Source organism: Dipodomys merriami, unplaced genomic scaffold, assembly GCF_024711535.1.
Source record: "Dipodomys merriami isolate MVZ:Mamm:240054 unplaced genomic scaffold, mDipMer1.0.p SCAF_14, whole genome shotgun sequence".
In the NCBI taxonomy this organism is placed as follows: Eukaryota; Metazoa; Chordata; class Mammalia; order Rodentia; family Heteromyidae; genus Dipodomys; species Dipodomys merriami.
In genome coordinates this window covers 4,041,361-4,067,216 of record NW_027202715.1, presented here as the reverse complement: position 1 = coordinate 4,067,216, position 25,856 = coordinate 4,041,361, and the positions used below count along the sequence as shown (strand labels likewise).

Sequence of the window (25,856 nt, the reverse complement as noted above, 5' to 3'; positions counted from 1 at the left end):
GACTTTTTTGGGAAATGATCCAGTCCCAAAGTGAAGCACAAGAGCCTTTAGTATTTTACAATATATAAACCCCAACACCACCTGAAGATGGCAAGATATGAGCACCCACATACCCACAAATAAAAACATACTTCCCTCTGGCCCCACTAACTCAAAATGTCACCAGTAAATTACATGGCTGATTCATTCACTAACTTTAATTTGGTAAGCTAATTGTTGTTTATATACTTAGAAACATTAATGGATGAGATGAAAGTTCCTAAGATCAAATTCACATTTTAAATATTGGTGTGGCTACAGAACAATTTTATCAAATATGTGGTATTTATTTAAACAAAACAGAAAACTATAAATGTATAAACAAAGTCAAATTCTACAATCAAAATGTGCTGCTACAATGATAAAACAATCCCATTTCCCATAGATGAGAAATAATTCAAAAAATATATACCTAGATCTATCTAGATCTAGATATATAAAGAATATGGGAAAACAGATCTGTGGCTCAAGTGGCAGAGTGCCAGTCTTGAGAAGAAAAATACTAAGGAACAATACCTTGGCCCTGAGTGCAAGCCTTAATACTGGCATGCTCATGCCACACACATACACATATTTTTAAAAAGTCTATATTATATGATTAAATATAGTATATATTATATTTTTATTTTATTTTTTTGTTCTGGTCCTGGGGCTTGAAGTCAGGGCACTGGGCACTGTCCCTGAACTTTTTTCATCAAGGTTAGCACTCTACCACTTGAGCCACAATTCTACTTCTGGCTTTTGGTGATAAATTGGAGATAAAGAGTCCCACCAACTTTCCTGCCCAGGCTGACTTTGAGCTGAGACCTTTAAATCTAAACCTCCTGAGTAGCTGGGATTACCAGGTATGAGCCACTGGTGCCCAGTGTGGACATCTATTTTAAGAAACATTTAAAATGTACCATTTTAAGTTTGAAGGAAACGCGCAAGTAAAATTTACCATTTAAGATAAGGTCAGAATAAATGAGAAAATAGTACTTAGCTGTTAATAACTTCAAAGCTACAAAATACAGGTTATCTTCACACTGAAATGTCACAGGGCTAGTGATGTGACTCAGTGGTAGAGCATGAAGCCCTGGGTTCAATTCCCAGCAGTACAAAAAAAAATAAACAAAGGTAACCACATGTTGCTCTTACAAACCAAATATATATTTCAACACAAGATTAGAGTTGTGCAAAATGTATCGAAAGTATCAAATACTGTACATTTAAGAGCCAAAGATTTAACACTCACTTGAACAATCAAAAGGCCTCCACTTAGCAGTAGGTGCTTTACCTCAAGCCTATCTTATTAAAAGGCTAGACAAGTCCTATCTTGATAAAAGCTCAAATGTGGAACAAGCAGTCATGCCTCAGGAGCAATGAAAAGAGTCTCTATTCATTTTTATCTTCCAGGTGACCCAACTAAGTAGTTGGGGACAATCTGAGTGTCCTCCCTCTCCATAATGCCTTGACAACTGGAACTACCTGCTTACCAAAGGCAACCCTCACTCTGCGCTCCCTTTAAGAACTTCTGAAGCTTAATTAATTATAAGAACAACAAGAACTATATACAATCATCTCCTTCCCTGATCCTGGAACAGCAAGTACTTAATCCACCTGATCTTTCACATCATAATAGTTTCTTGTCAGACTTTAGTGATTCTAAAATTCCAAAATTAAGCTTGAAGTTTGTAATATTTCAGGATGTTACAAAACTTTCAGTTAATGACTTAACTAACTCTTTGGGAAATGTAACACCTTCAAAGGAAAATTAAGGTCAACAGAGGAAAGGACATTGGGGTGCTCTAATAGCATAAAAAACTATGGATATTTCTGCCAAAAAAAATCCAGATTGCCAATTATTCCTTTAGGATTAGAAACTAGTACTGGGGGGCGGGGGGGGGGGGGGGGAGGAGCTGGGAAGGTGGCTCAGTGGTAGAGCGCTTGCCTCGCATAAAAAACTGGATATTTCTGCCAAAAAAATCGGTATTACCAATTATTCCTTTAGGATTAGAAACTAGTACTGGGGGTGCTGGGAAGGTGGCTCAGTGGTAGAGCACTTGCCTTGCATGCTTGAGGCCCTGGGTTCAATTCCTTAGCACCACATAAGCAAAAAGAAAAAAGCCGGAAGTGATGCTGTGGCTCAAGTGATAGAGCGCTAGCCTTGAGCTGAAGAGCTGAGGGACAGCACCCAGGACCAGGGTTCAGGCCCCACGACCAGACCCCCCCAAAAATTAACTAGTACTGGGGAAATCCAAGTGACATGAGGGAATATGCAGTAGGGCAGGGATAATGGGATTGCATAAGGGAAAAAAAAGAGCAGAGAACAATCAAAGAAAGGAAAATCTAAAAATTATGTTATTTAATTTATGTCATTTACTCAAGAAATTCATGTAGGGTGTGCATGTATATTCAGTTAATACTTTATATTGGCTATATTGACAAGATTTCTACTAAAATGCTCTCTTTTTAGGCTAGGGAGCTGGGCATAGTGGTTCAAAGTTGTAATTTCAGCACTCAGCACTCAAGAGATAAGAGACTGCAAGTTCAAGAAAAACCTGGGCTCTGTGGGGGGGAGGGGGGAGGCTGGGAAGGGAGGTGAAGGGTAAACAAAGGAGGAGGCTGCAATGCTTGGTAAGAAATGTATGCATTATCCTGCCAATGTAATTGTAACCCCTCTGTACAGTATGTTCTCAAATAAAATAAAATAAAATTTAAATTAAAAAAAAAAAAAGAAAAACCTGGGCTCTACAGTAAGCACTGTCTCAAAAATAAATAAATAAATAAGTAAACAAACAAACAAACAGGACAAAAAGTGTATGGACAAGTAACTAGATTCTGTCTCTCAGCTTCATTTCTAATCATCTGTGTTTCTTTAAAAAACAATATTTTCTGAAAATCTCATTACTCTTCTAATTATGAAGGTTTTTGTAAGATTCTCATAGAACATTTCTTCAAGAAAAAAACATTAAAAAAACCCTACTTGGTAATGATACCAGCTCAGAATGAGAATTTGCAGAAACATTATAAGATTTGACACTTACTAAATTTGGGGGATAGTCTCAATAAAGTTAAATACCCAGGAATCCATTTAAAATTGAACTAAACTGACTTTATAAAAATAGTAAAGGCTAAATGTTCAAATGGAATCTTACTGCTACAAAGTGTCTGGTGATAACTGAAGTCTTTCTTAGAATATTTGACTTTCTAAAGTCCTCATAATCCAACCTAATTGAGCTTTACCACTTTTAATGAGAAACACTAATACTATCCTTTAGGAGTTTCCTCACGAAGTCAAAGATAAAGTTTTATCTTCAGTAGTTTAATTCATTTCCATATCACCTCACCAGAGAGAGCTTTCTTAAATAAATACAAAGAATTTGTGCTAAGAAGCCAGTGTTGTAATACCCAATTTGAATTCTAGACTATCAGAAGATGTGCAATTACATTTTAGAAAGAAGCCCTTCTATTTTAACTTACATTGTATTCCTTCTAGCAGTCATGCATAGGAATAATGATGATGTTAAATCTAATTAGACAAAGATTTACTGCTTTCCCTACTGTATTCCCCTACTGCTAATATTATAAATAGCATCTGCTTAAAAAAATAAAAAACTATAATAAGCTCATTCCAACTATGATATTTACAAAGAGAAATCTATGGGAAAATTGCTTCTAATCATTTGAAGAGCTGAAAGAGACTTTTACTATTAATAAAAAAAAAAAAAAACAGGTGGTTTACTACTGTAATCCTTGGATGCAGGAAGATCATAAGTTTGAAGCCAGCTAGGGCTATTTAGTGAGATCCTGTCTCAAAAAGAAAAAAGGAAGAAATTTAGAAAGGGCAAAAGCCTAGCAGCCTGACTCTGAAGTAAGACTATCTCTTTGGAATCTTGACTTGATCATTTACTAGCTCTGTAAGTGACCTTGGGCAAACTGCTTAAGATTGGATCCTCAGATTTTAATCTATAAAGTCAGGATAATAATCTACTTCCCTCAGTTACTGTGATGAGTCAAGGAGATAAAAAAAAATGAAGCACTTGGAATAGTGCCAGTACTTAACACTTATAAAACACCAGCTATTATCTTACTATTTTTATTTTCTGTTTTATAATTAAATTCAACTGTTCAAAAACAACAAAAAGGATGACAGCTTCTTTGAAAGATATTATTTGACTAAATTGTACATGAGATCACACCATCTCTGAAAAGTTTTTTCTATGTATAGCTTAAGTTTCCTCCCACAGAGCAATTTCTACAAACTCTGAGAATATCAAGAATGATAATCTAAACTGGGCACTCGTGGCTCACAACTGTTACCCTAGCTACTTGAATGGGAGGATCATGGTTTTCTAGGCCAGTCCATGCAGAAGTGCTCAAAACCCCTTTTCTCAAATCACAGTTAGGTACAGTAGTGAATGCTTGTCATCCCCAGCAACATTGGAGGCTGAGATTGGGAAGATGGCAGGGCCAGACAGAAAAGTTCACAAGAATCCATCTCCAGGGAGGGAGGGTAGATGTGGTGACTTGACCTGTAATGGCTCAGGTGCATACCCAGACAGGAAAAATTCTATGTGAACAAAACTATAGTACAACCAATATGCACAGAGATTAAACAGTCTGTATAATCAAGAGTCATAGCCACATGTGATGGTGCTTTGCTCAATCCCAGCATTTGAGAAGCTAAGGCCAATCTAAGCTATTCAGAGACCCTGTTTCCAAATATATATATATATATATATATATATATATATATATATATATAAAATAGGCTAATCATATTATGATTTTAGGATAAAAATAAACTATTTCTAGCAGTACAAAAAAATATTCACATTGGCTATATGTCATTTTGGAGCCCTTAAAAAATCTGATAAAGCTACAGACCATGTGCCTAAAAAATGCTGGGAAGGCTAGAGGCATGGCTCTAGTAGTAGAGCTCCTTACTAGCAATCATAAGACCCAGTCTTGCCAAAAAGGAAAAAAAATGGGGTGAAAGGTATATTTATATCATTTGGGGGTGTATGCACTAATCTACTTACCTAAGCACATTTATTCATTTGTGGATCTCAGGTTAAGAGTTTCTAATATATCTCTAGAGTGTGCGTAATTATGTGTGTATCTGTGTGTGTGTGTGTGTATTTGTGTGTGGTGTGTGCATTTAGCAAGGTTACATGGTTTTAAACTCTTTACCACTTCTAAGTTCAAAAGGCAATACATTATATGCAATTGAACTAAAATTTTCAAGGAAAAAAAATGCTATCATTATATGCAACAGAAACATGTTGCCAAATTGTCTGGAAGTAGTTTTTATTTTTTATTTGCTCAAGAATTAGATTATGGTTACTTGAAAGAACTAATCCCCAAATGTCATTAAGTAAAAGTTGTAGGACACATTTTCTTAGCTTCTCTTGTTAATGATGATGCTAACTGGACAATTCAGAGATCTGTGTCATAAAAAGAACAGTAGCAATTGCATGCTAAGCAATAAATTACTCTTTTCTCAATCCTAGACACTTTCAGACACGAATTTTCCTTTAGACTAAAAATACTTCCACACAGATGCTGCCTTAAAAAAATATAGTAAAGTTAGCAAGAAACGACAAGCAAGGTTAAAGTGAAGGATAGAATAAGGACTACGGAAAATTTATGGAGACTCTACTACCACAAGTAAAAATATCCCCTAGATCATAAAATTAGAAAACCATACTGCTAAATTAACTAAAGATGCCTGCATTATTCTACATACCTGCTAACTATAAAACCTTGCATATTTTAGGAGACTACATACAACGATACCCAAATCTATTAATAAATGGTTCTATATTCCCTTAAGGAATTTTATCATAAATACTTATATATAAACACTAATAAAAATATCTTAAGGAGAAATAGAGGTGCCTAAAGGAGCTGTGTCAGACACAAAAATTAGGATGAGTCACTTTCATATTTTTTCAACAAATATTATTAAGAAGAAAGTGTCAGAGTTCACTCATCTTTATTAGTGGTTGGTTTAAAAAAATACCATCAACAGATAAAATAAATATTGTAGAAGGCTAAGGTACAAATATAGAAGGGAAATAAATTCTAGGCTTCAAATGATCTAAACCTAGTCAAGTTCTACCAGCTAAAACCCAGAGGGAAAAAAAGGTACATGGCATTCAAGAAATTAACCAGCTTTTCCAACAGTTAGGTTTCAACCCTTTCAAAATATATAGCTTAAATATATAACCACTATCTCTGTTAACAATGGTTAAAGGTTTAGAGAAGGTAAAATTAACTGAGAGCAAACAACAAGCCCCAAAACTGGGGGACTAGACTTACAAACATCTCACTGGTGTTAGATTTTGGTTCTAGTTTGGTTGATTACTTGAGAAGTTTTGAACAACAAAGGAAAATCATATTAAACTGAAGACTTAGTCATAGCAGGAATGGAAGGAGAAACCAAACATTCATAATGCTACAAAAATAACAGAAGGCCTAGAGAAATAAAAGTGGGTGAGGCAATGGAGTGCATGGCTGTAATTCCAGCATTCAGGAGGAGATGAAAGGATGGTTAGCTCAAGGCAAGCCTGTGCTAATAGAAACCATGACAAAAAAAAAAAAAAAAAAAAAAGACACACTGAGAATTCAACAATAAAAAAATGAAAGCAGGACTATTAGGTATTAGGTCACATATTAAAACAATTCAGGAGTGCAAAAGTTACCAGTATTAAAATAAGAAGTCTGGCTGGGCACCAGACTGGGCTACTTTAAAAGCTAAGATTATGGTTCAAAGACAGGCCAGGCAAGAAAATCTGTAAGACTCTTTTCTCCAATTAAGCACCAACAAGCCAGAAGTAGAGCTGTGGTTCACTCAAGTGGTAGAATGCTCAAGAGCAACAAACCTCAGAATAGAAACCAGGCCCTGAGTTCAAGCCCAACGGCTGGCACACGCACACAAAATTATTTTTCTACACAAGTTTGTAATTCTCTAAAAATCATGCTGAAAGATAAACAAATAATGTTGCTTAGGTGTCTAAAACTATATATGACCCTTTTTCTTTTCTTTCCTAGTTTTTTGAGACAAGATCTGGCTTCAAACTTACATTGTTCTTGTCTTAGTCTCCCAAGTACAAGGATTACAGTTATGTACCACCACAGCCAGTTAAGATGCTGTCATGAGGAAGATTAAAGATTAAAGTACCTTGTAATATTCATTGATTAACAATTCGTGAATAAAAGTAAATCACAAGGACTAGGGAGTGTGGGCTCAAGTGGTACAAGAACACCTGCCTAGCTATCACAAAGGTGAGTATAAGTTAGGCCCGGTACCAGGAGAAAAAAAAAAGGTCATCATGTTAAATTCTTGGCCAGTGATTAAGAAAAGCTTAATATTTTCTAAAACAATTTTTAGCCCAATATATGATGTGGAACAATTATAAATCTTAAAATATAAAAGCCTGTTCTAAAGTAAAACATTCGATTTTATAATACCTCACTAGAAGAATCTTTGTCCATGTAAAACTTAATGAAAGTGTAAGAGTAAAAGAAATTAACATTGAGATTAGAAAAATCTGAGGATATTAGAAACTCTCCTCCTTCACTTACCTGGTCTTTCTCATGGGGTAAAAGGCTGACAGGTGGGAGTGAGGATGGGAAAGCACTGGGATACTGGAGTGCTCCTTTGCCATCTAGGCTCCCGTAATTGACCCTGTACTGTGGTCCATCTTTCAGCAATCTCCCATTGTTCACGGCACGTTTGGCCCCCAGTCGCAGCCGCTGCTGAAAGGCTGGGTTGTTGGTGGTACTTGTGAGATCATTCTGGCTCCTCAGATACTTCTCTATGTTCTTCAAGGAGGAGCCATTTGGCTCCTCCAGTCCTTCAATTGCTCTCCTTAAAAGTTTATTCCAATCTACATTGCGGAGATCATTACATGATCCTCTAGACCCCTTGGTTGACTTAGGAAAAGTGCCTGGTTTAACTGATGAAAACCGCCCAGGGTTGTCTGGGTCCTTGTATGAAGCAAGGCCTTTATTGGTGACTTTGAGAACTGAGCCATCCTGAACACTGAGTTCCAGCTGTTCAGAGACTGTCTTCTTATCCAACCCATGGGACGTGCTGACTGCATGGCAGATTCTCTCTTCAGAAGGCCTTTGCTTTTGCTTTTTTATTTTCTGTATAGCTTCAAGAATCCACTCTGTATAAAGTGGGTTTGCAAGTTTTACCATGGTTGACAAGTGACTTCAACACAAAAGTTACCCATAGAGGTTTTCTTTGTATTTAACAGAACTTGAAAGTCAGTTACAATTCAACAAATAGGCAGACCACATTAAGGAACATCTTACAAACATCCATCTTTAAGATATTTAAAAGAGGACAAAAAGGCAATGTTGATAGCTCTCTTATTTTACCAACAGGACAGATTGCATTCAAGTGAAGAACATCTTTAACTGGGAGACCTTCAAAGACAAAAAGGAGAAAAAAATGGGTCTTAACACTATAATTTTTAAAAATAAATTAAAATATTGTATAATTTTACATTTTTAGATACAAACAACACAGGAGTTAATGATAAGGAAATGCTGAACAAGAGACAGTGACTATATTTTCCAATCACAAATTAAGTCACAGTCTGACAAAGATTTTGTTTTCTCAGAATTTTTTCCACTTATTTATATGAAGTCACATAGTATAGCCATCACAGCTTGGATGGCAGTGTGGCTTAAGTGATAAACACTTGGCTAGGAAGCACAAGGTTCAATCCCCAGTATTACAAAAGAAAGAGAGAGAACATCTAAGTCATTAATATTAATGGATTACCAGCCAGAAGCTAGTGGCTCACGCCTGTAATCCTAGCTACTCAGAAGGCTGAGATCTGAGCACTTCGGTTCAAAGCCAGCCCAGGCAGGAAAGACCATGAGACTCCTATCTCCAATAAACCACTAGAAAACCGGAAGTGGCGCTGTAGCTCAAATGGTAGAGCACTCGTCTTGAGCTGAAGAGCTGAGGGACAGCACCCAGGCCCAGAATTCAAGCCCCATGACCGATTAAAAACTAATGGATTACCTTTACTAAAATAAAATTATATGAAAATAATCTGAATTACATTTATTGCAAACATAAAATCAATATCCAAAAAAAATCTGCTGGATGTTGGTGGTTCATGCCTGTAATCCTAGCTACTCAGAGGCTGAGATCTGAGGGCAGTAGTTCAAAGCCAGCCCAGGGAATAAAGTCCATGATCTCCAATTAACCAGCAAAAAGCCAAAAGTAGAACTGTGACTCAAGTAATAGAATACTAGCCTAGATGGGAAAAAAAAGCACTCAGAAAAAGAAAACACACACACTCACAGCCAAGCATGATGGCATTATAACTGCACACAATCACAACAGTCAATAGTTGGAATATCTTAGCCAGGCGCCAATGGCTCACACCTGTAATCCTAGCTATTCAGGAGGCTGAGATCTGAAGATCATGGTTCAAAAGCATCCTGGGCAGGAACATCAGTGAGACTCTTATCTCCAATAAACCACTAGAAAACTGGAAGAGGTGCTGTAGCTCAAGTGGTAGAGCACCTACCTTGAGCTGAAGAGCTGAGGGACAGTGCCCAGGCCCAGAGTTCAAGCCCTATGACTGACAAAAAAAAAAAAAAAGGACTGATTCCAGCTAGGTACTACATATATTTCAAAGTCTCACACATAAGAAAATTTCCCGCCGGGCGCTGGTGGCTCACGCCTGTAATCCTAGCTACTCAGGAGGCTGAGATCTGAGGATCGCGGTTCAAAGCCAGCCAGGGCAGGAAAGACCGTGAGACTCCTATCTCCAATAAACCACCAGAAAACCGGAAGTGGCGCTGTAGCTCAAGTGGTAGAGCGCTCGCCTTGAGCTGAAGAGCTGAGGGACAGCGCCCAGGCCCAGAGTTCAAGCCCCACAACCGACAAAAAAAAAAAAAAAGAAAATTTCCCACTTAACTACTTCTATGAACCAAATCCTCTCATTACTCTGTATAGGATCCATAATACTCTATCCCACTAGTTGGAAGACTGAAACTAATATAATAACTCTTTGCTTTTAAAATAAATACTATTCTAGTTGACCTTAATACACAGAAACAGGGTTGGGTGTAGCTCAAGTGGTAAGAGCACTTGCTCTTAGCATAAGTGAGGCACTGGATTCCATTCCAAATATCACACACACAAAAAGTTGGAACTATTAAACATCTCAATACAAGAGAGATTCCTACAGATCTGATTCCAGCTGGACAGTAGTAAAGCTTTCTGAGAGAGTCCTAGCATAGATGGTCCATTCTTCATCTCCAATCTGGTACTAAAGAAATCTGCCAAGAGCATCAAGAGAAAGAATCTGGGTCTAGGAACTGGGCCAGACTTGGGTTGAATCTTGTTCTCCAATAACACCTACATCTTACCTCTTTTTATAGTTTAAAGTTTACAGTGTGCTCACATGTAAATTTGCCATTTAATCTTTCTATACAATTCTAAAAGTAAGCAGGCTCACAGGAAGATGAAACTTGCTCAATGTAACAACTTCAGGCTTAAGACTCAAATGCCATTATTTTAGCATCCAAATCCAATACTGTTCTTGCCTGGGCCATAACTGTCTTCTCTAGCAGCTCTGCCTCTGCAGAGACACTTTCATAACTCTACATCCTAGTTCTACCAAAGTCTAGCAGGGAAACCTCTAGAACTGACTTAAGCTTCAATCATGTTGCCACGTAGGTTATTTAGATAAAGTATATCTAATAGGATATAATATACCTTTAGGATTTCTAGAAACTTTAACAAGATATATAATGAAGAATAGAACACAAAGACTCTGCAGTATTACTGAAAAACAACTGGGCCAAAACAATTGTTCCAACAGCTTGAAGGAGACAATTTAAGGAGGTAGTTGTCCTCTTTTCAGATCAAGGAAGTATATGTTCCCTTCATTTTTGTCTTCTTATATTCAAAAACCCAGGGCCAAAGAGATCTTCAAAATCATCCAGTCCAACACTTAGTTGTCCAACAAAAAAAACATTGTCCAATATCCTCAAAAAGGAGCCATCACATCTTTACCTAAAACATTTGCAGTTAATGAAAATTAGTCACTTTTAAAGGCAGCTCATGTCACTGTTGCACACGTCTACTTGTAATATGTTTCTTGCTCATGGGGGAAAGGGGGGCGGTAACCTGCCTCCCACCAGGTACCAGTGGCTTATGCCTTTAATCATAGCTACTCAAGAAGCTGAGATCTAAAGATCATGGTTTGAAGCCAGCCCAGGGAAGAAAAGTCCATGAGACTCTTATCTCCAAACTAACCACCAAAAAGCCAGAAGTAGAGTTGTGGCTAAAGCAGTATAGAGCTAGCCTTGAGCAAAAAATCTAAGAAACAGCACCTAGCCCCTGAGTTCAAACCTCAGACTGGCACGTGAGCATGCATGCACATGCACACACGCGCACACATACACAGCTGCCCCCCTGTGACTTCTAGTCCTAACAATCACATTTGTTTTTATTTACTATTCCTTCAATATGATAGGCCTTCAAACTCTTGAAAACACAAATGGAAGAGACTAATGTAAGAGGTGACATTGATCAAGAAGCACTGTACTTATAACTTAGGGAATTGTAACCTCTTTATACAACTATTTAATAACTTTTTTTTTTCATCACAAGCCAGGTGCTGGTAGCTCACTTCGGTACTCCTAGCTACTTCAGGAGCCTGAGATCTGAAGATCATGAATTGAAAACAGCTGGGATAGAAAAGTCCATGAGACTCTTATCTCCAATTAATCCAGCAAATAACCAGAAGTAGAGCTGTGGCTCAAGCGGTACAGTCCCAGCTTTAAGTGAAAAGGCCACGTGACAGCGTGTGAGACCCTAAGTTCAAACCCCAATAACACCATCCACCCCCTCCACAGAAATGAAACTAAAACACTAACTATTAAAAGTCACTTTCCTTCAGCCCCACCTTAATAAACCACTCACATCTCATTCCTTGACCCCCACCAACTGTAATATGTTGCTCACTATTTTTAACTAATTTCTATCTTAAAATCTGACATTCCATACCTTATTCAATTAGAAATAGAGAAATTCCCTCAACAGCCCTGCCATACTAGCCATACTGAGCATGAAGTCCAACTAAAATGCCAAATCTTGAAAAATGCTGTCAAACGGAATCTTTTGTTTCCTTACACAAATTTAAATGATGAGATTTAAAGTTTACTACAGCCAGGTGCCGGTGGCTCACGCCTGTAATCCTAGCTACTTAGGAGGCTGAGATCTGAGGATCACGTTTCAAAGACAGACTCTTATCTCTAATAAACCACTAGAAAACCGGAAGTGGCGCTGTAGCTCAAGCGGTAGAGTGCTTGCCTTGAACTGAAGAGCTGAGGGATAGCTCCCAAGCCCAGATTTCAAGCCCCACGACCAACCAAAAAAAAAAAAAAAAGTTTACTACAGATTCATCCTGTTGGTTTGAGTCTATCTTCCAACTTTCTAAAGATTTGTTTTGAATCTTGACTCTGTCACATCTACCATCTGCAAATCTAATAAGCACTGCCTTTTGTGCCATTATAAAAATCACTGACAAAAATGTTCATAAAACTTGGAATATGGCATGCTTAGGAATGAAATCACTGGCTTTTCAGTGTAACCAATTTCAGCACAGAACACAGGAATCATTCTGTGTCAGTAAGTTTAGAACAGGAAACTGATCTTTCCAAAGTAAAATGGTTTGGGGCAAAATTTCATTAGAAGACATTTCACTAGATCCAAGTAATTATTCCATCTTTCACCATTTATCCAAGATGAATCACAATTAACTTAACTCGACTGTATAAAACACAACTGCAGAAAGCAGAAGAGATCACAGGAAAGTGTCCAATATTGCAAAGTTGCTTTTAGGCATTTTGGTTACATAGGAGCATATATTAAAACAAAATATACTTCATAACTAATAAGTACACTAAATATGTCCTCATGACAAACTTTTACCACAATCTATCCATAATTGAAATAATCGTTCATATCCATTACCATTACATTTCAGTAATACTAACATAACTTAAAAATGTAATAAAATAAAGGAAAATACCGGAACTCGAACTCCACACACTTTAAAAACAGTCCATAACAAAAATGAAGATTGTCCAGGTCTTCAGGCCAATCTGTCAAAAGAAAAAAATCAAATGATCACTTGAGCATAAGGACATCTCTTAAATTCAGCAACAAAACTATTACAAACTAATAACAAACACAACTCTACAACCATACATATACTCCAACTGGCAATATATTTCAAGGATATGTGACCAGGAAATACAGCACCAAAGAAAGTATCTAAAGAAGTAATTTCATTTGGGAGTGTGGGGGGTGGGCACACTGCTTCTCCCAATTGTTTCCCCAGAAAATCATTGGCATTAAAATATGAACACATCACAAATGTGCAGGCCAACCATCCTTGCTCAGAGGCCATGATAATCTCTACATCATCTTAATTTCTGTACATGCACTTCCCAAGTGAGCACATGTTCTCAAAACACTGAAAATTAGATTTTCCGATCAAGTGCTGGTGGCTCAGTCCTATAATGCTAACTACTCAGAAGGCTGACATGTGAGGAAGCCAGCCCAGGCAAGACAGTCTATATAAGACTCTTATCTCCAATTAAGCACAAAAAAAGCTGAAAGTGGAGCTGTGGCTCAAGTGGTAGACCAAAAAAACTCAAGGACAGTGCCCAGGCAAGTTCAAGCACATGCGGGCGCGCGCGCGCGCGCACACACACACACACACACACACACACACACACACACACACACACACACACACACACACACACACACACACACACACACACACACACACACACACACACACACACACACACACACACACACACACACACACACACACACACACAGTTTCCCATTATGAGAAAAAAAAAAAACACCATTACTCACATAGCTATACAAATGTAACATTTGGGGAGAGTGTGGGAAAGTCAAAATTTGTTTTAAGATCAGTTTCGCCTTCCTGGACAGCATTCACTATTTGTCCCAAAGACTACCTGGCACCTAGGTACTGTCTACACTACCAAGATATGACCAAGAACTTCACCTAAGAGAAGGACCTATCAATTTTCACAATAGTAAACACGTACTCACAAAGGTGACATCTTGGGACACAGTGGTATTTACTTCAAAAGCAAAAAAAATAAATTTAAAACCAGCTGTGAATAACTATTTTGATCCAACACAAAACAACCAACCTTATAGCCTTCTCCCTTCCCCCAGCTACCAGCATACACATCCCACTCCTCAATTTAATCTCAAAATTAGCTCTCATCTGACACCAACCAACAGAGTTAATGAGGCAGAAGCAGATGTAACTCAGCAGCTCTTTTCTACAAGCAGAATCACAGTGTTTAAAAAAAAATCCACACTAGGAGAGGAACAAAATCAGAAGTCTCTTATCTGTAGCCAATTCTCAACTAAACACATGTATATTATCCACTTTGTATATTATCCACTACAAATTTTTTAATCTTAGCCTGATTTGTTTCCAACATCCCACTGGTCCCACTGTAAATTGATATAAGCTAAGAGAATAGATTGAAAACCAATTTCATTTTAGCCTAAGCAGTATCTAACTAGAAAGCCAAATCCACAGGAAAAAAATGCATAATTCATTCAAATTCCAAATAGAAATTATTTTTTTTTCCTGATTAGAATTATCCATACCACTTCTCTCTTTCTGAGCACTGGGACTTGTTTTACACATAGACAGACATTCAATCACAAGCTTAAACACAAAAATCATTATTCCTGTTTCATACTTTTTTCCTAGAAAAACTTTAAAGTTGGATAAAGCAAATCATTCTAAATTAATTCAAGAAGTTCCATGCTATATCACATTAAATGACTGTTTTCAAGTTTGTAAAGAATTTTACTTCCAGCTTTAAAAAAAATCAGCAAATTATATGGCTGTACCATACTGTCTTATAAAACTGTTTATATCACTCATTACATACTATTCTAAACAGAGCTAGAGAAATGCTTAGTCCAAAATTGAGCCTTTAGCTTCAGTGGAATTATATAAACATCAACACTATTCAGAAATATTCATGTCAGCAAAAGAAGAGTCGAAATATCCTGGGTCATAAGTACTATGTAGGCCTCCTCTAAGCTTTTACTAAACCCGTGTGTTATTTCAAAATCAATGTCATAACATTTGAGTCATGAGATTATAGATGTGCCAAAAAGAGTGGTAGAAAAAAAATAAAGATTAATAATACAGTTTACTCTTTTGTCATCCTGAGTTTTACTTACTATATTATTTTTAGCTCTCTTTTATAAGCTCCTGGATTTTTTTCAAAGCCCATTGTATAACCGAGTGAGCATGCACAAATCTTAACAATATCTTCTAAAACATAATATACACTGTTAAGGGAGGGAACTTTGACTTTGTTTTCCTCTGTCACCACCCAGCCCAACCTAGAGGCACAGTAGCTGAAAATAGCACCCTTGGTTTACTTAGATCTGCTGTCTCACATCAAACATCACCCATATGTAAAACTTTAAAGTCCTGGACGTGTCTACTCCTTCTAAAATTAATGCTTAAGGCGCAAAACACATCAATTGGTTATAAACACTAATCAAAGAACCAACAAAAACAAAGAGAAATAATGTTCCCTGAACATAGCCCCCTGTAAGGCCTCCTCTAAGTGCTTTGGGTAAGAAAAAGAAAAACTAGAAATAAAAGCATGGTTCCAGGCAGGCGCCAGTGGATCTTGCCTATAATCCTAGGTACTCAGGAGGCTAAGATTTGAGGATTGTGGTTCAAAGCCAGCCGGGGCAGGAAAGGCCATGAGGCTGTAATCTCCAATAAACCACTCAGAAAACTGGAAGTGGCAATATGGCTCAAGTGCTAGAACACTAGCCTTGAGCTGAAGAACTGAGGGATAACACAGGGGCTCAGAGTTCAAGCCCCATGACCAACAAAAAAAGGTCAGGGGGGTTAGGGGGGAGGAAGGAGGGAAGGAAGGAAAGAAAAGGAGAGGCCATGGTCAGATAACTGTGAATGTATTGAATACCATTGAATTGCTTGCCTTATTGACATTCTTTTGATTTTGGGGTTTTGGCAGTAGAGGTTAGAACTGAAGCCCTGTGCTTGCTAGCCACTTGAGCCATGTCCCCAGCAAATTGTTCACTTTAAAATTATTCATTTTGTGTTATATGAATTTTACCTTCAGAAATAATGGAGTAGGTGTTAATTTAAAAAATAAGTAACAAGCTGGATGTGTTAACTCTTACCTGTAATCCCAGAACTGGGTAGCTAAGGAGGATGACAAGTCAATGCCATCCTAGGCTACATATGATGAAGACTTGTATTTATGAGTCTAATTCAGGCACTCAATAAATGTTAGTTGGACTGAATATTTAATTCTCCATCTTTTTAGAGTAATATTAAGTTCTTTCCCACTACTCATTAACATAGTTTTCAATTCATAAGCTAATAATGTGTTCCAAGGATTTCTAAGAGGCTAAATCACCATGAAAATTAGCATTTCAACTAATACATATTATATTAATTGGAAGTTTAATTTTTCATGTCATGCTCTCCTAGTTGACAATATTCTTGTTATGTCATTAAACTATAATTGTGTAAATCTGCTTCAACAAACAATAACTGAACCATCAATAAACTATTATGGCTTCCATAATCCCTAGCAAAGATTAGTTTCAACATCATCACCATAAATTAGTAGAGACATGTCCCAAAACTCCGGATGAAACCCATGAATTAGGTTTGCATAGTTATTCCTGCATTTAAGTGCTCAATAGTTTCAGTCTCTAAAATTTAATCACATTGTTAGGAACCTCACAGGAAATTTGATCCCTTGTAAAACAGAGGATCTTAGAGACAAGATGAAAAGTCATTTTAAGTCATCAGGCCTTTGGAGCCAGGGTACACTGATTAGTAATAATGATAACTAAACACTTGCACTTAAAGAACAATCAAATAACTGTAGAGTGTGGGTTTTTTGGCATTTAAAATTTTCTATTCAATCCTAGGTTTCTCCCTAATCACAAATTAGCTTAGCCAGTTTCTATGAAGCCAAGGCAACCTTAGGCACTCCATTCTCCAACCTTTTGCCTCAGCCTCCCAAGTGCTAGGTTATAGGCAAGCACAACCATGCACAGCTGGTTTATCACCCATACATCTAAAGTCTACTGGACACTACTTATTTTAACAATGTTTTTTCCAGTTTCACAGTATATACTTTCGTATGCTTTAACTGGTGCATGTTACTTTAAAAGTAAGGCTGATGAGTACAAGGCATGGCATGGTGTTGCATATCCATAATCCCAGCACTCAGTAGGCTGAGCCAAGAGGATTCCTGAATTGCAGGACATTCTAGTTATACAGTGGGACCATGTCCCAAAGAGAGCGAGGACAGAGTAAGTTGGGGCTAGCAGTATATAGCTCAGTGATAGAGCACTTAAACTAGCATGAAAGAGGCTTCAACTCTCAGCACTACAACAGTAAAAGTAAAAACAATTTTAAATCAGGCTATAGTCTTTGATTGTGATATTATCGAAAACCAGGATTCAGAAATCTTACTCAATAAGTAGGTGTAATGTGCTGAGACATATCCCACTAAATTTTGGAATGTTGGACACGCATTAAATCAATTTAACTCTCAATTTTTTTCATCTATAAAAATGAGAATACAATCCTTTTTTACAGAACTCTTAAAAAGAATCATTGCAATAACAAATATGAAAAAAACAAGGATGGTGGCAGACACATATTAGGAACACAATAAAATGCTAGCTAATAAAAGGAAAAAGGGTAATACTGTCAGCTGGAGACCTGTAAAATCTAATCTGACTGAACTTCTGTCTATATGACCATTTTCTCCTAAGAGACGAAAGTCAGCACCTGGCTTTTAGCTGTAGTTGCAGAAAAGTAAAACTTCAAGACACAGAATAGAATAAATTGAAGAAAAGGTACAATAGATTTGTAACTGTGAGGTTGAGGGCCAGGAAAATGTATTTTACTCAGTTATACATCTTTTTAAGGTCAATAAAGCTTTGAGGAAAGAATACTATATAGGAGTATCTTCTTGACCTAAGGGTAGAAAACGTCTCTACAATAAGACACAAAAAGCACTAACCATAAGGAAAGACCAATAAATTTGACTCCATTAAAATTAAGAACTTCTGTTCATTAAAGACACCATAAAGGCAAACCACAGAACAGAAGAAGGTATTTGCAACATATACACAGGACAAAGGACTTGTATTCACAGTAAATAAAAAAACTTCTAAATAGCAATAAAAACCCCAAAGCCCAATTAAATAAGTGGAAGTGGGGAGAGAATGTTCTTGAACAGGACTTTTACAAATGAGTGAGTCCAAATGGGTAATAAATACATGAAAAGCTGTTCAACCTGATTACTAATTGGGTAAAGGCAAAATGTATTAAATCGGCTAAAATTTTTTTTTTTTGGGTCCAGTCATGGGGCCTGAACTCTGGGCCTAGGCGCTGTCCCTCAGCTCTTCAGCTCAAGGCTAGCGCTCTACCACTTGAGCCACAGTGCCACTTCCAGCTTTCTTCTTTTTGCTTTATGTGGTGCTGAGGAATCGAACCCAGGCCTCAGGCATGCAAGGCAAGCGCTCTACCACTGAGCCATCTTCCCAGCCCCTAAATCGTCTAAATTTTAAAAAGCTAATAAGCCAGAGAATTAGAACAAGAAGCAATGGGAACTCTCTTACTGCTAGAAGGAATATAACCTGGTATTTCACTTTGGAAGCTCAGTAGTAAAGACAAGCACATGACTAAGATGATCATATAATTCATCATCCAAATCCAGATACTTTTGACAACTTAAAAGTACTGCAATTACATTGAGACAACAGAATAAGATGGGATAGATGGTCACCATGACTATGAACCAACAATTCCATTCTCAGATGTATACTTTAGGGAAAGTTGTACACATGGGCACCAGATGACATGTATGGGATTGCTCAAAGTAGCTTTTTTCACTATGAACCCAATCAGAAATAACTAAAATAGCCGGGTGCTGGTGGCTCACGCCTGTAATCCTAGCTACTCAGGAGGCTGAGATCTGAGGATCGCGGTTCAAAGCCAGCCCGGGCAGGAAAAGACCGTGAGACTCCTATCTCCAATAAACCACCAGAAAACCGGAAGTGGCGCTGTAGCTCAAGTGGTAGAGCACTCGCCTTGAGCTGAAGAGCTGAGGGACAGCGCCCAGGCCCAGAGTTCAAGCCCCACGACCGACAAAAAAAAAAAAAAAAAAAAGAAATAACTAAAATATCCAGCAACTGCTAGAATAGATGACACACAAAGATAATGGTGGATTTTTTTTCTTTTTTTTTTTTTTCTTTTGTTAGTCATGGGGCTTGAACTCTGAACCTAGGTACAGTCCCTGAGCTCTTCAGCTCAAGGCGAGCACTCTATCACTTAAGCCACAGTGGCACTTTTGGTTTTCTGGTGGTTTATTGGAGATAAGAGTTTCATGGACTTTCCTGCCCAAGCTGTCTTTGAGCCACGATCCTCAGATCTCAGCCTCCTGAGTAGCTAGGATGACAGGTGTGAGCCAGTGGTGCCTGGCCTAAAGGTGGATTTTCATACTCAGGTTTACTAGAGAACCACTATTATGGAGGAGGTGGGGGGGGGGGGAACCACTGTATAAGGTGCTTTGGAAATGATCACACATACACTTACTTGTATAAAACAATTTTTTCTCTAGATGTAAATTCAGGAGTGTCTATGCACATGGAAAAACAAAGGCATATTGCAGAAAACTAAAGAAGTAGAGAACCAGATCACTTAGTTGTCTTTTTCTAATTGATATAGGAAAGTCAAAAAACAGCTATTTTAATAAAGCACATTAAATATCCTCTACCTTCCATTCACATTATGCCATACATTTGACAGTTTCCAACTTATTTTCACAAGTAGTTACAGAAAATAAACATATAGTGTCACAGCAATGACATACTATCTCCTCTACTCAAAGGTGCAGGTCCAATCAGTATACAAAAACTTCCGTTCACACCATCTCATCACCATCAGCCAGTTACCCTCTGGCCCCCAAGTTTCCCTTTAATGTTACAATCTTCCTCAGAGCAGGGCACCTGTGGCTCATCTATAATCCTAGCTACTCAGGAGGTTAATGTGATGATCGTGGTTAGAAGCCAGCCTAGACAGGAAAATCTTTCTAGAGATTCTTATCTCCAATTAACCACCAAAAAGCCAGGATTGGAGCTGTGGTTCAAATGGTAAAAGTGCTGACAACACTCAGGCTGAATTTAATCCCTAGGACCAGCACGCACGCACACGCACGCACACGCACACACACGCGCACACACACACGTAAATAACCTTCTTATGTCTCTTTTAAAAAAAATTACTTTGCCTTCCCAACTTTTTTTTTGGGGGGGGGAGGGGGTGTCCGGTCATGGGGCCTGAACTCTGTCCCTCAGCTCTTCAGCTCAAGGCTAGTGCTCTACCACTTGAGCCACAGCACCACTTCCAGCTTTTTTCTTTTTGCTTATGTGGTGTTGAGGAATCGAACCCAGGGCCTCATGCATGAAAGGCAAGCGCTCTACCACTGACTGAGCCACCTTCCCAACCTTTAATCAACCTCTATTAGAAGCTTCTTGGGGCTGGGTCCCGGTGGCTCATGCCTGTCATCCTAGCTACTCAGGAGGCTGAAATCTGAGGATCTTGGTTCAAAGCCAGCCCAGGCAGGAAAGTCCATGAGACTCTTATCTCCAACTAACCACCGAAAACTGGAAATGGCACTGTGGCTCAAAGTGGTAGAGCACTAGCCTTGAGATAAAGAGCTGAGGGACAGTGCCCAGGCCGAGTTCAAGCACCACAACCAACAACAAAAAAGAAGCTTCTTGGCTAAGAATCATCCAATATTATTATATTTGCCTTCCTAAAAAAAAAAATTAAAGCTCAAATTAATTTTGATATATGTATAAAGAGTATGAGTATGCAAATAGTGTTTTATTTTAGTGCTCTATCAGAAAATGTACAGTACACAAGTAAGACAGGGAGAATTTTTTAAAACTATAGAACCTGGGAGCTAGTGGCTCAGGCCTGTAATTCTAGCTACTCAGGAGGCTGAGATCTGAGGCTCTTGGATCCCAAGCAGGGAAGTCCAAGAGACTCTCACTTCCAATTAACCACAATTAACAACGGCCAGATAACTGAAGTGGCACTTCAGTTCAAAGCGAGAGAGCACTAGCCTTGAGCTGAAGAGCTGAGGGGCAGTGCCTAAGCCCAGAGTTCAAGCCCCACGACTGACAAAATAAATTAATAAATAAAACAGAAGCAAGCAAGAAAACAAACATAAAGCAAGAATATACTTCACACTTCACTGGAATACCACAGAAACAATATCTCAGCACAACTAATAGCCACTTGTTACTACCATCTCCTGGCCATCCTTGAAGCTTGAAGAGTCTGAGTGAACTCTTTATACTCTTTATCTTGAATTTCCTGGTAGCTCCACCCCAAATACAATTGGGTTCATTGTTCCCAAATCTGTCTGTTTTTTAAGTGCTGGTCTAGGGGCTAGAACTCAGGCCCAGGGCACTATTCCTGAGCTTTCTGCTCAAGGCTAGAACTCTACAACTTGAGCAAAGCCTTCACTTAAGACTTAAGAGATGGGGCTGGGAAGTTGGCTCAGTGGTAAAGTGCTTGCCTTGAATGCATGAGGCTCTGGGTTCGATTCCTCAGCACCACATAAGCAGAAAAACTCAGAAGTGACACTGTGGCTCAAGTGGTAGAGTGCTAGCCTTGAGCTGAAGAGCTGAGGGACAGCGCCCAGGCACAGAGTTCAGGCCCTATGACTGACCAAAATAAATAAATAAATAAATAAAGACTTAAGAGATAAAACTTTCCAGCTGTGGGCTGGGCCTGTATCAAGCTGTCTCCTGAATAGCTAGGATTACAGTTGTGAGCCACCAGCACAAATCTGCAATTCTTTAACACTATCTTCTCATAATCACTAATACTCTATCATATTCAACACCCTCTTTTAAACTTTTTTACTATTTTTAAAATAGATGTACAAAGAGGTTCCAATTCAACACATCAATTTATGTGTACAGTGCCATCTTGATCAGTATCATCCCTTCCATCATTCTCCCAACAGCATCACCATCACCAACACCCTCTCCAAACTGCAAGACTTAAAACTCCTTCATGGTGCCAGGGAGGCCATTTGTAATCTGGCCTACATCTTAATTTTGTCATCTCCCCGCCATTCCCTGAGCCTTGCCCATACCAAAGTACCACTAGAAGATTCGAAACTATCAAATATCTTTACTCAAGCTAACCTACATGATTTCCTCCAACAGCTGTACCCCCACTACCTACCCCACCTTCAAGACTTGAACTCCTGTCACCCAGAAATCTAGCCCATTTATCTACCCAAATGGGTTGTCTCCCAAATTAATACCTTTCTTGGCCCATCTCCTCGCTCTGGGCACAGTTTATCAAATTACATCCACCTAGACCTGTTGCCCAATCCTGCCCACTTCACACCGGCAACTTTGCCCATCCTTCTGAATCGCCTCTCCCTGTATGATTTTCTGCTACAGATAAAATCTGTAGATTGGCCCTCTTCTTTGCCCCTTTCACCTAAATCTGCTCTGTTATCTGAGTATTCTCCTTCAGAAATTCTTCCAAGCATAACCATACCATGCTTCCATGTTTGTTTGTTTTCTTAATGCCTCATATATCCCTGGGCTGGCAAGTCTCATTCCTATCCCAGTATGAGAATTCACCTTGATACCTCTTTGCCATCACAGCAACTGTACCTGCCACACCGATGTATACTCATCCAATCCCTACTCTGCAATGCTTTCTTTCTCTCAACTCTACTCGTGTCCACCACACCCAAATTCTTCCTTAGTCTGTCCTCATATAACTGCAATCTCGTCCTCCTACATCTTCATCACCTGCCTTGTCTCCTTTCCTATCCCTCCAAAATTGCATCCTTCACTGGTACCCCTTCGACACCTGTTTCCACACCTCCAGTTCCCCCTCCCATCTACCCCTAGAGAATCTTGCACCTTCGCTGCCCCCCTCCAAGCACCTACCAGGTCTCTCCTACTCAGAAATCCCCTCCCAGCACCCGCCTCCCGCCTCCTCAGGCCCCGCCCCCATCGCGACTTAGCCCCGCCCTCTCACCATCAAAACCCCGCCCCTGCCCTGGAGGCCCAGAGGAGGGGCGGGGCCTGTTCCTCCTCCCTTTTCCCCCGCCCCCTACCGTCACGCTCGGGGGCAGCCTGACCCCGAGTGGCCCCGCGGTGACCCCTGCGCAGAGGCCTGTGGGAGGGGCGTCGCAGCCCCCAAGCCTGCCCCCCTCCCCCGTCTTCCCCCTCTCGCTCAGTCTCCTCCCCCTGGGAACGCGCGAGGTGGGTGACAGACCTGGACGCGCGCCACCACCACCACGCCTGCCGGGGGCGCTGCCGCTGCCTGAGAAAGAAACCGCAGCTGCCGCCTGGAGGAGGTACCGCCGCCTCCGCCACCGCTGCCGCCGCCGCCAGGGGTAGGAGCTAAGCCGCCGCCATTTTGTGTCCCCCTGTTGTTGTCGTTGACATGAATCCGACATGACACTGATTACAGCCCAATGGAGTCTCATTAAACCCGAGCCACGGCCCCGCCCCAGCGCTGCTCCATTGGACGAGACTGCGGACACTTAAAGCCACCCGTTGGCCCACAGGGCTGTCCGTCACCCGCTCACTAACCACTCTGCAGCCCATTGGGGTAAGTTCCTGCCGGTCATCTCGCCTCCACATAGGAACACCTCTCGACCCATCATTCCCCCCCCTCCGGCACCACCCCGGGGGAGGTTCCACTGCCAGTACCAATCAACAGACCGCTGAGCCCGCCCCTTCCGGGCACCTATTGGTCCAGGCCTTTTTCTCCTTCCCAGACACCGCGCCACCTCTACTTCCACCTACCCGCCCCTTCTACCTTCAGAAATGGATTGGGTCTACAGGCAGAAGAGACGCTCGGCCTCATTGGCTGCGCGCAACGCCAATCAGGAGTCTTTTTCCCTCACCCTTCCCCCACTCAACCCCAAAGCCCCTAGCCCGCAGCTAAAGTTTGTGTGAGAGCTGATCGCTGGCGGCGGCCGCAGGATTTAGGGGTGGGCGCGGGCGGGCACGCGCGGGCGGGCACGCGAAGTTAAAATTCGAGGTTCTCAGTCGCCAGCTCCCGCGGCGGAGCGCGCGGACGGGCGCGCCGCCCGGAGCGTTCCATCCCGCCCCCTCCTCCACCCTCTCTCCCGTCCCGTCCCGGGCGACTACTCGCCCGCCCCCTGGCTCGCATCCTTCCCCCCCCCCCCCCGAACACACACACCCCTACCCTGCAAGCCCCAGGCCAGGTGCAGGCAGAAGACTGTCGCTGCAGCCTCCTCGCCATCCCATGCCGAGGGGGAGCAAACCCCTGCCCGCCGGGCGTGCACCCCCCGGCTCCACACTCGCCCGTGTCTGCAAGCACGTGCACCGTTCGCCGCTGCCTCGGGCCACCCCGATCCCCGGCTAACCTCTCCAGCATCCCGGCCAATCGCTCGCTGCCCTTTGTTGCTGCAGCCCGGGTCTCCCCGCTGCCTTCCTCAGCCTCCGCCTCGTCCTTTGCCAGCCGCCCGGGTCCGCAGCGCCGCGCTCCCCCCGCCCGGGACCCACCGCCGCCGCCTCCTTCTCCTCCTCCGCCTCCTCCTCCTTCTCGGCTCCGGGCTGCAGCGCACAGAGCCCGAGGCAGCGCCGCCCAGCCCCGCTCCCCCCGCGCCGCCCGCTAGCCCGCCTGGCCCGGCCAGGGGCGCAGCCCGGACCCCGCCCGCCCCAGTCTCCGCCCCGGGGGTACCTGCCTCCGCCCCGGGGGGCTCCGCTCACCGCCCTCTGGGGAGGGCGGGGATGCCAGTGTCCACGGGAGGATGGGGACGCCTGGGCCGTTTGGGGGGCGGCGAGTGTGCCCGCCGAGTCTGGGACTGAGGTTCGGTTCTCGCCAACGCGCCCCCCTCCCGCTGCAGTGGGCCCCAAACTTCGTCCCTCGCCCGGGCCTAGCGCCCTCGGCGAGCGCGGCAGTGTTGGGGTGGGGGACGCCTCAGGAGCTGTGTCTACCCTGATCTGGAGAAGGAGGGAGCAGTGACATTCAGCGACTGCGGACAGGGCACGACGGCGGCATCCTGGGGTGGAAGTGGGGGATGTCCGACGCGGGCTAGAGTGGGAAGCTGCCCCTCAAGATGCCCTCTCCCGGCCTGCGACGGGCTGGCGAGGTCGCAGCTGCGTTCCGGGCTGTGCAGCTGGATGGCAGCGGCTGCAGGGAAGGCGGGGAAGACCGCTGGGGGGCTCTTCTTCCCTCACACACACCCCTCCTCTAGCCAGCGCTCTAAGGAAGGCTGATGGCAAAGTTCGGTTTTCCAGGCTTCCCCTGGGCCCCCCTAGTTCCTGAGGCCCACGTGAGGGGGCGGTGGGGGATCCTCTGCCGGGTGAGGCACCACATGCCTCCCAGCACCCTCCGGACTCTGAAGAGAGGGTCCCTGACTCCTCTATGAGACGTCTGGGATCCTAGCACCCCAGACTTGAGAATATAGAAAGGTAGACTGAGAAAAGGTTACTCGAGTTCGAACATAAAAGTTTCCCTTTCCAGGCGCCATTTCTTCAGGAGGGGGAGGAGAACTATAGCTCTGAAAAAGAACCAAAGTTCAGCCTTGGTGGCCTGGGTGGAAAACCACCTGTTGACTGAAGTCTGTCCCTAAAAAGACAGGTCAATCACAGGCCTCGACGGAGG

General features: G+C 41.5%; 1 protein-coding gene across 6 annotated transcripts in view; it reads right to left on the bottom strand.

The window, feature by feature from the left end:
- Kat6b (lysine acetyltransferase 6B) overlaps positions 1-25,202 on the bottom strand; it is a 172,826-nt gene extending 147,624 nt beyond the window's left edge. The window contains exons 1-3 of one of the 6 annotated variants that reach the window (XM_070020641.1): positions 25,187-25,202; positions 13,104-13,176; positions 7,612-8,463 (exon numbers count right to left, since the gene is read on the bottom strand). In XM_070020641.1, coding sequence (XP_069876742.1) covers positions 7,612-8,232 — 621 coding nt within the window. In that variant the 5' untranslated portion in view covers positions 8,233-8,463; positions 13,104-13,176; positions 25,187-25,202. Of the gene's footprint in view, positions 1-7,611; positions 8,464-13,103; positions 13,177-23,489; positions 23,817-24,612; positions 24,701-25,186 lie in introns of those variants that run through there. The other 5 variants (XM_070020640.1, XM_070020638.1, XM_070020642.1 and 2 more) reach the window with 5 other exon arrangements.
- Between the last annotated feature and the right edge of the window lie 654 nt (positions 25,203-25,856).